This window comes from Ptychodera flava, chromosome 6, assembly GCF_041260155.1.
Source record: "Ptychodera flava strain L36383 chromosome 6, AS_Pfla_20210202, whole genome shotgun sequence".
NCBI classification, from domain to species: Eukaryota; Metazoa; Hemichordata; class Enteropneusta; family Ptychoderidae; genus Ptychodera; species Ptychodera flava.
This window is the reverse complement of record NC_091933.1, coordinates 24,489,764-24,503,291: the sequence shown is the minus strand read 5'-3', so window position 1 is coordinate 24,503,291 and position 13,528 is coordinate 24,489,764. Positions and strand designations below refer to the sequence as shown.

Below are 13,528 nucleotides of genomic sequence, written 5' to 3'. Positions count from 1 at the left end.
ATCTTTATTGACCTTTGACCTAAAATGAGTTTCATAAACTCCAGTGAAGAAAAGAATAAAAAGATGTAAAGGATTTTCAACTTTTCTGAAGCTTTTTCATCAATAAGAATATATATCCCAGGCATTATTAGGTAGTCTATGAACACGTTGTTGTCTCTACTTTTTCAGTTTGCACAACTATTGAAGCTGCAGGAGAGACACGGCAAGGATAAGTTTCCAGTTATCGACCAATCATACTTCCCAAATCACAAAGAAATGGTGAGTACAAGTCTGCTATGTTGATTCCCCGTCCTCAGTCATCTTCATTGGCAAGAAATAATTCCCTTTCTGCCAAAACGGATGTCTGTCTTTCATCGAACAAAAAATGAAGCAATTTCATTCCTTTCCCTTCCAACACACCCACCTTTGCACCTTTTACTTCGTGTACAATGCAAAATGACCTTCTTGTTGATAAACACTGATAGAAAACTACAGGGTTGCAGGATTCAATGAAAGAAAGCTTGGTATAAAAATATATATCAGCGGCTTGTGCCTATAGAGTGTTTGTGACCTTGAGTTCAGCCAAGGGCAGTCAAGGTCAGGTGTGGGTCCTTTTATGGATGTCACATATTTTTAGACTTTAATACAAAATAAAGAAGTTCCCTATTCTTCAATAAACATTCCGTATATCATAAAAGACGCCACCATCCACTGCACATGGTACAATTGGAAACAGGAAGTAGAGTTCGATATCACTTTTTTTCACAATGGTCCGGATGGAAAAGATGCATATAATGGTATTGTCCTCGTAAAGATACTTTTAATACCACCAGTTTTTAGTCTTTTGGGACTCATTTATGGTTGCACCACCTTGAAATGATGTAACAATTCATTTTTGAATGTCATGCATTCTGTCATAACCTTGGAGTTCAACCACTGATGCATCTCATGTTATAACAATAATGACGGTGTAAATATTTTGTAATTTTGAGAATGCATCATTCATCTTTGATTATGCAATGAACATAATTTACATATTGTGGTCGTGTCTTGGTTTTCATAGCCCTTCCTCTGCTCACAATTTTTAGTCACTTTTCTCTTTAAACATTTTTCCTCTTGAACTGTTTGGTCATCTCTGTTTTTCTCTCTGCTGTTTTCACAGCTACATAAAAGTCAAAATATGTGAATATAGAATAAGAACAATGCAGTGATATTTTTTTGCTGTTTCAAAGATATAAACTAGCTCAAGAGGTTTTATATATGAAGTGCAAAAAAACTTTAAAAACATCCACTTTCACCAAAGTTCAACATTTCATCCACTGTGTAGTAGTCAATATTCTGTACATCATCTAATCTCCTTCCCCTCTTTTTTTTGTATTTGAATGTTTTATTGGTAACAGTAAAGAGGGGGGGGGGGTTACAGTGCATGTCAGAGAGGTGTAACAGTGTAGTTCTCCTTCCCCTCTTTCACTACCACTCATGAATACCAGTCATTAGAAAGGTGTACGTGCAACCTACATTATGACTTTTCACAATCATGAGACCTTAGATTTCACACTGCAGGCTCTGGAAATCTGTAAGTGTTGATAGGGTATGGGGCTGTACTAGTATTAGCAAGCAAACCAAAGTATGCACCATCACTTTCTGATTGGTCCTCTGTGTTTTTACTAAGGTTTGATTGAGAATATTTTAGGTGATTTCAGAGCCGCAGTTATATTTCTGGTATCTTCCATAGTGAACTGATATGACATAATGAGTACTGTGATAGGCTAAGGTACAATCGGACCATGGGTAGGGAAACCAATGAACTGCACCCATTGTCCTAGTAACAATAATACCTGGATTTTCAATCCTATGAATGTTTATCTGTTGCTCTGCTACTTTGTGAGAGAGTTCAGTGAGAAATGAGAGCTTGTAATGAGGTTCATGATAGAACAGATAGAGGTCCATTCTCAGTTCAGTTACAATAGCTGTTGTGTAGAAATCAGATGATGCAAAACAATGCAGATTCTAAACAATATGACTCTCATACCTTGCCTTTAGGTTGTAATATGTATTTTAGTCGTAAGGACGTGTTGTTACCATCACACTTTAACCCAAGCTCACAACAAAGGGTTTCAAACGGTTTATAAGAATACATGTAATTCTGAAAATGGACAGTCACAGTATGCAGAATCTCTTTAATTTATGTGTACTGTTACTCATGTTGCTTTGAATTGTGAAGTAACAACTGAGTAGATATGCACTGTACCTCTTTATTCATATGGACCACAATCAGAATACAACCACAAGTACATTGTTCATGTAAAACCTGATGTGCAAGGACATTGATATCAAAAACACACCAAGGTGGTTAGAGTTGTCAGCTGAAGCTGTCCTTGGTTTCCGGTTTTATTTTATTTCAAAATATTCCCTCCTGAATTATCAAGAATAGGAACATGATGAAAAGTGTTAAGGTAGAACGCACTTCGGGGACAGATATTTGGAGTTTCAAACTTTTCCAATTCTGTTCTGATCTACTACTTGTGGGATCTCATTTTGAAGCCCTTTGAGAAAAAAACTCTCACCATCTTATTTTTTTGAAAATTGAAAATTTTATTTTTTTCCATAGAGTTAACACAGGGAAGGCAGCCATTTTGAATTTCAAGTATCGGTAAATCTTAGGCAATTTTCTTTAGTACCAAAATTTGCATGGTGATCCCCGATTTTTATTCCTGATTTTGAATGACAATGGTTGAAAGATTTCTTCAAGAAAGTTTGAGCAAAAGTTTAAGTCGTTGACTTTTGAGGCGCATACTACCTTAAGGGAAGGCAGCGACACAGTCAATATTTTCACTGCAAACCACACTTGATCAACAAATTGGATCTCTAAAAAAGCTTTTTAAGGTAAATTGCTAGTCCGTCTGCGGTTTTTGGTACCTGGCCAAAGTGATCTCTGTTTTTGATGCAATTAGAAAGGCCTTTTACCCAGTGACCACTAATGGGGGTGTCATTTACCACCCACTAGTTTGTATGTGGAACCAGATATGCAGATAATAGCGTGTGGGAGGACACTCTTATTCATCTCCTTTACTCAACTACAATGATGAGAAGGTCTTGTTTATCAGTTCTCGGTACTTCTAGGTCGGTAGCTTTTGTTCATTAATGTAACCTTTAACCTCTATTGGGGTCTTCTGGCCCATCATGCCCTCGAGAAGTAAATTGTACTTTTTTGCCAAACAAAATAATCAGTTGTGTATATTTCCAATGAAGAAATGAATTTTTTTCGCAAGTAATGTTTAGACTGTAATCATATACAGGGAACCATGAGGCATATTCATAAACACAGTATTTTTAAGGTATCTATGCTGGTATGGCAGGATTGTTCAAAACTATTTAAACGTAGACCCTTTGATGAGCAAAACAGAATGAACTATTCCTGATAGATGTAATTCATGCAAATATTGATTTCCCCAAGATAATTATCAAACAATCAGGTTTTTTTTTTTTCAAAAATTAAGAAATTTGCAGTATGAGTATTGAGTTCACTGGGGATGCAAACTGTGAGAAAAGACAGAGTAATGGCTGAGCTGTGTTTCCCAGATCTAACGAAACAAAAAGCACTCGCAAGCTTAGACGAAAGTTTACAAACCAGAATGGCTTTGACGGCCTCGGGAGACGAATGTTGATATTCTTGCAACCTTGCTTCTTTGTTATTAACGTCATTTGAATTCCAGGGATGGGCTGAGTGGCTGTTGCATAACGTATTCCGATTTCCCTTCAGACAAACTTTGCTGTTCCTGTAGCTGTCCCCCCAGTGTGACAGACTTGTACCAAGTAAACAGAGAGCGTACTTCAAGGATGTCTTGCAAATTACAAATCAAAACAAAACAGCTCAGTAGGCTTGGAAATTAACTTCTTAAATTGAGCAGCAACACTTTCGGATAGCACCATGTTTTTTCTACCACACCACACCACATTAATGATTGAAAGTGATTCAACTACATTCAGATTTAGAGTAATTAAGATGCTCATCTAACTATTGACAAAAACTTCACAGAAGTCTGAGATTTTTAATTGAGTCTGAATCTTATTTCTTACAGTTGAAATAAACTTTCTTTATTTCCAATCTACAAAGGACTATTTTCATTTTACATCCCCATAACTGATATCAGCATTTCTCGCCTTTATCATTTGAATCTATCAGTTACAGACATGAAAATCTTTGCTGCAAACTATTGGCAGGAAACGAAATGTTTAATATAAAATATTTTAAAGAAGACTAGATTTTCAAACTCCAAAAACACTATAAAAAAATTCTAATATTTTTCCTTAATGTGCCACTGAAATCACAATATTATTATTATAATGATAAAGCTTTCATTGCTATGGTTCCATTTGGTTCAAAGTCTGTAAAATTTTCATAATTTTTATTTCAAAACATTTGCAGATTGTTAAAACTTTTTAAAAATGTTGGAAGAAGTGTTTGTAAACATACACTACTCTAATGCCTTTGGTTGAAAAATTGACACAAAGAATTTGTTTAGTGGTGAGACTTAACCCTAATAATTCATACATGTTTTCAGGTCTTTATTCGTGTACCAGCTACACGTGCCATCAGACGTCTAGTACACGCTGAGTGCATAATATGGCAGGTACCAAAGTATGGGTAGATCAAACAGCCTTCAGATTTCCCATTGGGGCTTGGTCCCGATTCATGAGGCTGCACACTGCGGCCCGTCGTTGAAATGCAGACTCCATATTCCAGACATGTTATTATCTGAAAAGCAAAGTTGATGTATCAGACGTACATCCTTGGTGGCAGTAGGTTCTGAAGTGATGGTACATTCTGTAGGAAGTAGTTGCATTGGCCTGGAATAGCATTGGTATAAAGACATAAATCGGATAATGTTCCAAATATTAGGGTGTTCATCTCTAGATCACAGAATTTAATCTTTATCCACAAATTCTTACCTCACAATCACAGTTTTTTGCATAAACGCCTTTGAGTGCCTTCCTCTGTTTAATTGTCACATCTTCCCATGACGTAATCCAATTACACATATCAATATTCAGTTTACCATCGTAGAAAAATGAACCCATAGAACCTGTAGAGATGAACAGAGAATTTTGCATGATGGACCGGCAAAATGTCTGCTAGCTAACAATAGTTCAAGATATAATATCAACCACTGTATGTCTGTCTTTAGATCATGACTTCTGCCTGTTGTGACTTGCAAATTGAGATACATCAGGTGTATACTGATCACATGAACCTCAGGGCCGTTTTTGAACTCCTTGCATTCATCCTGTTTTTGGTATAAATACACATTTCAGGTCCCTGTCTCTCCCTTTTTAATCACATTGCACATATTTGTATCGCCCATTTCTTTGTTTTAAATCATTATCCTCCTTCTGCAGATGTACCTGCAGTTCATATTTTGGACTGACAATGACATATGCTATTCCAAGTTGTGAAGTAGAGATGCATGGCCTAACTCAAAAAGTTAGTAAAAATGAGAATTTTTAGCGTTATTTTTGTTTGAGTATACCCATTGTTTTTGCTATTTTAAAAGTTAAATAACTCTTGTTTGATGACTAGAGAACTTCAGGACCATATTCAGACTTGATTTCTACTCTTTTCTTGGATATGCTGACTCTATTTTCCGGCCAACAAAAAACTGATATGTGTGGTTAGGTTAAATGACATACTCTATCTGGGCACCATTTTTGATCCTTCAAATTTTTAAAAAATTTTTTAGAAATAATGCACAAAGTCCTCGCTTGAGTTACAGCAATTGAAAAAAAGTTCCCAACTGACCTGCCAAAGATAGCTAGAATAAAGATATCCAGATTTATATGTGTCCTTAGATTTTGGTATTAATGCTACAAATTGTTATTTCATTGGTAAGTAGTGTGTTTATTATGTTATCAGTACTTGTCATTATAATTGTACTAATCTCTTGTACATTTCTACAATCACGTTCTTGTTACTATTCTCATATCCCAGTCAAGTCAGAGAGAAAAAGTGAAAAAACACCAACAAAAGACAGAGTAACTGCCCATGAATGAGCTCAGGGACACACACCTCTGTGATGTTGTTGGCCATGCTGAGTATGTCAGTGAAGGAATTGGAGGATGTTGGGGAATCATCCGTTTGCAGTGGAAAGTTTTGAATGATTGGAATGATTTTAGTTCTTACTTGTGTTTACTGTTTTCATCAATACGACTGTCTTTTTTGTACTGGTTTCTTGCATTGTGCATTGATTTGTATTTCATATTTGATGAAGCTCATTAATGTCAATTTTGAAAATGTGTAGCTTAAATGACAGATAAATGAGAGAGTATATAACTACATGTACCTGTCATAAGATATAGGGAGTTCTTCCTAAGGTATTCAATTCCACACATTGCGCTGTCATATGGAGTCCAGAGTTCTACAACTTCACCTGCGTTGATATATTGTTCACCCTTGTAGACTTTTGTAACCTTGACCTGCCACACAATGGCAGGTTCATCCTCATCTTCATAGCTGTCAGAATACCAAAATGGGTAAGAGTCCTCATCATCAGGCCCGAATTCAGGTTCACCTTCAGGCTCAATCTCTGGTTCAACTTCTGGTCCGACCTCCGGGTCACCTTCAGGCGTGACCCCCGGTTCAATTTCAGGCTTGACCTCTTGCTTGACCTCAACCGTGGGTGTAACCTTTGGCCTGACCTCTTGTTCGACATGTGGCAGTGTGACCTTTGGCTCGATCTCTGGTTCAACTGAAGGCTCAGCCTCTGGGTCCACTTCAGGTTTGGCCTCTGGCTCAACCTCAGGCTCAACCTCTGGCTCGACCTCTGGCTCGACCTCTGGCTCAACCTCTGGTTTTACCTCTGGCTCAACCTCTGGTTTGACCTCTGGCTCAACCTCAGACTGGACCTCTGGCTCAACCTCAGACTGGACCTCTGGCTCAACCTCAGACTCGACCTCTAGCTCAACCTCTGGTTCAACTCTAGGCGTGACTCCCTGCTTCACCTCTATCACAGTTTCTATCTCAACCTCTGCCTTAGCTGTCGGCTTAATCTCATACCTTACCTCTGCTTCAACTTTAGGTGCGACCTCAGGCTCAGCGTCAGGTTCAACCACAGGGTCATCATTTGATGTTAAATCAGCTTTCAATGCAAGAGTAGGTTCAGGATATGGTGGCACAGATGTTGCTATACGGTGACCAATTATTTTCCCTCGTATCACTGTTATTGAAGAAACAGAAAGTGATACAATAACCATTGTCAGCATATTTCTTTATTGTTCTTCTTCAGAGAGTATTGCCATGTGGTATTTGCTTGGTTGTCAATGGTGAAATGGCATATTGGCCAATCTGATTAAAATCAGATGTAGTGATGGCAATCTTTCCACCTTTTTCTCGTTCTCTGCCATTCTCATTAGTTGTCAGTTGCTTGTTTGAACCATTGAAGGTAGTACACTTGTGTGCTACCTCCATTTGTGAATAAGCAACCAACATGGCTAGATGGCATCTGAAATATGTAAGTCTAATATAATGTAAGTCTAATATAACAAGAGGGAAAAAGTGTGTCAATTGTACTGTAAGACTAGCTAAAGTTAAATAATTTTTCTTGGTGCTGTTTCAGGGGGCCTGAAAAAATTATTGCCAGGTATCATACACAAGAGAAACCATATGTGTAATCTGCGAACAAATTTTTTTCACTGTTGCAACCCTTCTGAAATAGTAGCTCATGAAAAGTTCATAAAACGTTTGCACTGACATTGATCAGCTATTTGTCTTCCTATCAAAAATTTTTATATCTAGAAAGAAGATGTTTCAATATCTCTCCAGCATGGGCAGATATAGTCAATTTCATCACTTTCCCACCTTGTTTCATCTCATAAACCATCTATTGAGGGTACTTTCATGATCGTACCACTCCACTTAGCAATAATGAGATTTTAGACTTGAATCGTCTTTGCACGTTGCCTGTCAGCTAGCCAGCTGTCATGTTACTTTGAAGAAATTCACCAAATACTAAAATCAAACATGACCTGGCACTCTGTGTGTTTTTTTTTCTGTATTTAGCACATTCAACAGAAAGACAGACGTATTCCCATAGGACAGGCTTCTCACCGCTGTTGATGATTTCACCAGTGTGGGTTATGCGCATCGAAAGTGAAAGATTAACTTTTTTCAAGCTTTCCTCAATGATTATACTTTCAACCATTGTCTACCAAATCAAGAATCAAAACCAGGAGTCACATACCTAAAATTTCCCGATATTTGAAATTCAAAATGGCTGCCATCCCTGTGTTAACTCTATGGGAAAAAATAAAGTTTTGGATTTTTGAAACACTAGGACTGTGAAAAATTTTCTCACTCAGAGGGCTTTCAAATGAGCCCCCACAAGTGGTAGATCAAATACGAATTGTAAAACATTAAGAGTCCAAACTGTCAACGAGCGGCATCCTACCTTAAGAAAACCAATCTGTCAGTCCAGAAGTTTCTAAATACCACAATACCCAAATCCCTTAAAATTCTAAAATATCTACTTGTTACCCTGGAAGCCAAGAGACTCTTGACTATTGTTTTTGTCCGAATTATTCCTGTTAAGTGGAAACCACTTTTATGTATCACAGTTACATAATTTTTGCTAAATGTAAACATATGTAGATCGTTTTTTTCTGTGCACTTGATGTCGATTCACAGAATTGTTTATTTTGATGTAAGGGATTGCTTGCGGATGTTTGCAGTTCTGATAGCTCAAGATTAAAACAAATAGCATTTTTTGTTCTTTTTGACTCCAAGTATAGGTATGGCATTTTTGCTGGTTCAGAATTTCAGGGTTGTTTTTGCGTGGTACTCCTAAAATTGAGAAGTCACTGCAGGTCAAAAAGGCCTCTACGAATCAATCTTCCACAATACTTCAATCAGTGAAACAATCGATGAAAAATTGGTAGTTTGACAAAAAAAGTGAAAGAGCAATTATGCTGCTTTTTAGTCTGTAGACTTTCCCATCAGATGCAGTAATTTGAGTTTCATGTTTGGAAAAACAACTATAAAACTATACCCAGTAATTGTAATGTAACTAACAAAAAAATAGCAATCCAGAAGAAAGGAAGAGATCCGTGTGTGCCTTCACTGGAAATAAAGAAAAAACGAGATTGATATACCAGGAAAGGAGAAGAAAAATCACCCTAACTTAACCAGGTACACACACAAAGAAATTAATAGATGGTTTGAGTTTTATACATACATCAATGCAAAGATTTACCTTTTAATGACTGAAGTCTTATAAATCAGTCTGGGATAGAGCATTCTCAGGGTAGCCCGATAATAGACTCTAAAAGAAAGAGGGTTCTATGGCCTGACCAATTTTCAGCCTTTTTTGCTCACGTGTTTACACACGTGAGCATATGTCGCAGCGATGTCTGTCTGTCTGTGTGTCCGTGTGTCTGTCTGTCTGTCTGTCTGTCTGTTTGTCTGTCTGTTGGTCCGATATCTCAAAAACAGCTAGTCAGATCAGAATCAAATCTGGTACATATATTCAGTTAGCAAATGGCAAGAACTGATTAGTTTTTGGTGGGTGTGGCTTGCATACTTTTTACTCATTTGCATAATTAATGATTTTGGAAAAAATGGATATACATTAAAAATAACAACACACAATTTGATGAGATTTGCTACAAATGTTGATCACACCAAGATATATCAGCAGTGGGAAGCATTAAGGGAAGACATGAAAGATAGTTGCTAATTTGCATATTTAATGAACTTTCCTATTCAGGGATATATATCTGATTTGACTGGATCAAAATTGACCAAACTTGGTATGTATATTGAAGATACTATGATTTAACATTATTGAAAGTCATTAAGCATTTTAACTTCAGCCAATTCCCAATTTGCATATTTAATGAACTTTGCTAATTAGGGATATATATTTGAATTGACTGGACCATTGTTGATGAAACTTGCTACATATATTGAAGCTACTATGATACAACATTCTTGAAAGTCATTAAGCATTTTTACTTCAGCCAATTCCGAATTTGCATATTTAATGAACTTTCCTAATTAGGGATATATATCTGAATTAACTTGATTTTAGTTATTGAAACTTGCTGTATACATCAAAGATACTGTGATATAACATTATTGAAAGTCAAAAGACATTTTTACTTCAGCCAATTCCTAATTTGCTTATTAAAGGAATTTTTATAATTAGGGATATATATCTGAATTGACTTGATCAAAACGGATGAAACTTGCTATGTACATTAAAGACACTATAATACAATATATTTGAAAGTCATTAAGCATTTTCTCTTCAGCCAATTCCTAATTTGCATATTTCATGAACTTTCCTAATTAGGGATATATATCTGAATTGACTTGACCACAGTTGACAAAACTTGCTACATATATTGAAGACACTATGATACAACAACGTTAAAAATCGTTAAGCATTTTTACTTCAGCCAATTCCTAATTTACATATTTAATGAACTTTGCTAATTAGAGATATATATCTGAATTGACTAGACCAAAGTTGATGAAAATTGCTATACACATTAAAGATACTATGATACAGCATTATTGAAAGTCATTAAGCAATTTTTCTTCAGCCAATTCCTAATTTGCATTTTCGATGATCTTTCCTCTGAGATTCACTTGATCAAAGTTGGCAAAACATGCTATTTACATTGATGATTGTACCAGGTTAAAACAATATCGAAAGTCATCTCACATTTTCATGTCAGCTAATTTATAATTTGCATATCTAATGAGCTTTCACAGTTTGGCATATATGGCTTGAAGGACTTGGCCAAAGGTAATTACACTTGCTATATAAAGTGGTGATACAATGACAGCAGTCAAAGAACTTTAATATTTTCATTTCATCTAATTACATATTTGTATACTTCATGACCTTTTAGAATTAATCGGTGGTGAATATTGTTCATTATGTTGATCATAATACTTTCAATAAAGTTGCAAACATGTGGCAAAGGTTCAAATTTACACATAACTGCAATATATAATGAAACACGTGAGCATTTACAGTTCATATCTGGTTGTTCTTTGATGTTGCCTGTCTGATTATTACACCAGTTTGACTTCTTATATAACATCATGTCTTTATCAACAATGCACACACATTAACATTTCACAAAATATGTACTTACACAAATGTGAAGGACAGTAAAAAATATCCAAAAAATAAAATAATAAAAATGATTGTTTACCATTGTTTACTATCACAAGTCAGTGACCCATATCATTTCATCGGCCAATGTTTACGATTCTTGGGTAAAGCTGATCAGATGGCCTCTTTCAAGAACAAACTTCATTCAGTTGCTTTTCTGAAGGTTTACATGAATACTGAATTGTGCAAGATGTTTTGTAGGGTACGGGTAGGCATTATGGCATGATGCTGGAGCCACTGAAAGTTTTCTGCCTCTCGGGAACTCAAATCATATTCAATCATTTCTACCCAAACCAGCAGTTGCCATCTGTGGTTTTAGGCTTCCCTCATTATGATGCAGACATATACTTTTCATAACAATGAGGATTTTTATCATAATTTTCTCTATCAATAACAGTCATGTCAAAGATGTTTGAAGAAAGGCAAGAAATCCCATGAAGGGGCTGCAACTTTTTTGACACATGCCAAAGAAAAAAGTAACGATCAACCAATTTAGCAGTTTTGCTGCAGTCAAGGAAAAGCAGTTTTTAAACTTATACAGTTTGATGTATGTCAAGAGAGTTTTTAAGCACCTTTGTAATAACCCTTAACAATCAGACCTACTTGACTGTCCATGTGAATTTTGAAATTAACTCTGTAAAGTGGCTGACACACAAAGTCTGCCACCTGTTGATTATCAAGTCTCACATTAGAAACAGGAAATTTAAAATAAAAGTAAATAAAGAGTGCCAAAATCTTTTTAGAGTAGGTTGGGGACGGGGTATTAAATTGATCAAATGTTTGAAACACACTCACCAAAGTCAGCCGTGCAATAGTGGTGTTGTGGATGCATGGGAAAACAAGAGCATGCCGTAGATGGTTGCACATTGCTGTAGAAGAAAAGCCCAATCAAGACAAAACTTAACATGGTGATCACTTTCTCCATGATGGACAGTGACCAGGGATGTCTAGCGTACAACGAGCTCCTTGGAGGTAATGACCAGTATTGACCACCACCCTACAGCCTTGATTGTATAAGAAATAGTAACAGCCACTTCACAAGACTGCTCTTCCTGTTGAACTTGATTCCCTATACTGATAGCAAGCCCAGGCATATCAGTACTTAAAAAGCTCACAGTAAACAAAGGTGATTTACTGCAACTGTCTTGTTGTTTATTGTGAAAGTAGTCAAAGAAGGTGAGTAAGCAGACATGAAAACAACAACAACAACAATAGAAAGTGTGTCAATGATGTTTTCTTTTCAAATCAGGGGAATGCCACCGAAATGCAGAACAGCCAGATGCCTGGGAATGTACATAAAGATGCGTTAGTGCAGGTCTTATATAACAGGTTATGGCCTTCCCTCTTCCTCAACTGGTCTAGGCTATTGACACAGCAACAAATCACTGATGCCAACATTTAATGTACTATGGGTGTTTTGGAACTAAGTGTTGTAATGGTTTAGGGCAGTGTTAATCAAGTAAACCACAAGGGGATAATGCCAGTCTTTTCAAAGTTCGTATCTACTCAGAATCTGAGTAAATGAGATCATAAAGTGAATGAAATTTCTAAGCAGAGAGGAAATTCAACACAATAATTTATGAGTTCACTGGGGCAAGTGTTTACGTCAATGTGGCCATGCAGCCGCATGATGACAACACTAAAGTCCCTTTTGTTACATGACTCAGAGGATGACACCCATTTTTTCACACTATAGGGGAAGTAGGTGAACTCTATATGACCCATGAGAGTTGAAAGTAAAGGTGTTTACATGAGGGTCTTCAGTTTGCACAAACATGAACTATATTTGCCTGAAAATTGCAGTCTGCGACTAAAACAAAGCATTTGTGGAGGAAGCCTCTCAATTTTGGTAGCGACTGTTCTAAGAATGTGTTCGGAAGAAAGCTTTTTTGCACAATCATTCAGTTCATGAGTTTAATGTTTGCATTTCAGTCTAAAAGTTTATTGTCATTCAGTGCTGCCTAATAGTTGAGGGTCATCAATATTCGCAGCCACCTTGTGTGTGGAGTCACATGTTATACACGTTAACTTCACACTGTGGTCTACAGTCGTACTGGTAACAGAGATCCTGTTGGTGCATGTATTAAGGTACTCATAAAGCATACAGAGAACTGAAGCTAAAAACTTTGTCTTAGCTTTGGTTGAAATTTGTTATGAAAAGTCATTTATAGAACCTGATGTATGTTTTTATAGTTGTTTTATTTGAAAAGGTTGGTATAGGGTAGGGTCTATAGTTGCATGGGAAGTTATTGTAAATTCTTGCGTATCCCATTAACCTACTGTTCAGACTCTGTTGCGAAAGAATGGCCATGTAAAATGGAAACCTAAAAAAAAGTTGAAATTTTGCCACCAGACTTTCTCATAGCGTA

The 13,528-nt window shown here is 36.5% G+C and overlaps 2 protein-coding genes across 10 annotated transcripts in view; one reads left to right on the top strand and one right to left on the bottom strand.

Moving 5' to 3' along the window:
- The window catches only part of LOC139135273 (synapsin-2-like), a 105,356-nt gene that overhangs the window by 58,067 nt on the left and 33,761 nt on the right, over positions 1-13,528 (top strand). For all 9 annotated transcript variants that reach the window (XM_070702589.1, XM_070702581.1, XM_070702583.1 and 6 more), the window contains one exon: positions 169-258. In XM_070702589.1, coding sequence (XP_070558690.1) covers positions 169-258 — 90 coding nt within the window. The remainder of the gene's footprint in view (positions 1-168; positions 259-13,528) is intronic.
- On the bottom strand, positions 3,858-12,308 carry LOC139135275 (probable inactive protein kinase DDB_G0270444). The gene is made up of 4 exons (XM_070702591.1): positions 11,955-12,308; positions 6,321-7,193; positions 4,933-5,066; positions 3,858-4,738 (listed from the first exon to the last, which is right to left on the bottom strand). Exons 1-4 carry the CDS (start codon positions 12,082-12,084, stop codon positions 4,541-4,543), a joined length of 1,335 nt encoding a protein of 444 aa, XP_070558692.1. The 5' UTR covers positions 12,085-12,308; the 3' UTR covers positions 3,858-4,540.

Excerpts from the sequence above, each read along its gene's own strand:
- LOC139135275 (XM_070702591.1), bottom strand. The coding sequence starts at position 12,084 with ATGGAGAAAGTGATCACCATGTTAAGTTTTGTCTTGATTGGGCTTTTC. Across the intron at positions 5,067-6,320 it reads CTCCCTATATCTTATGACAG|GTTCTATGGGTTCATTTTTC; the intron begins GTACATGTAGTT and ends TCATCTCTACAG. Across the intron at positions 4,739-4,932 it reads CAAAAAACTGTGATTGTGAG|ATAATAACATGTCTGGAATA; the intron begins GTAAGAATTTGT and ends TTTGCTTTTCAG.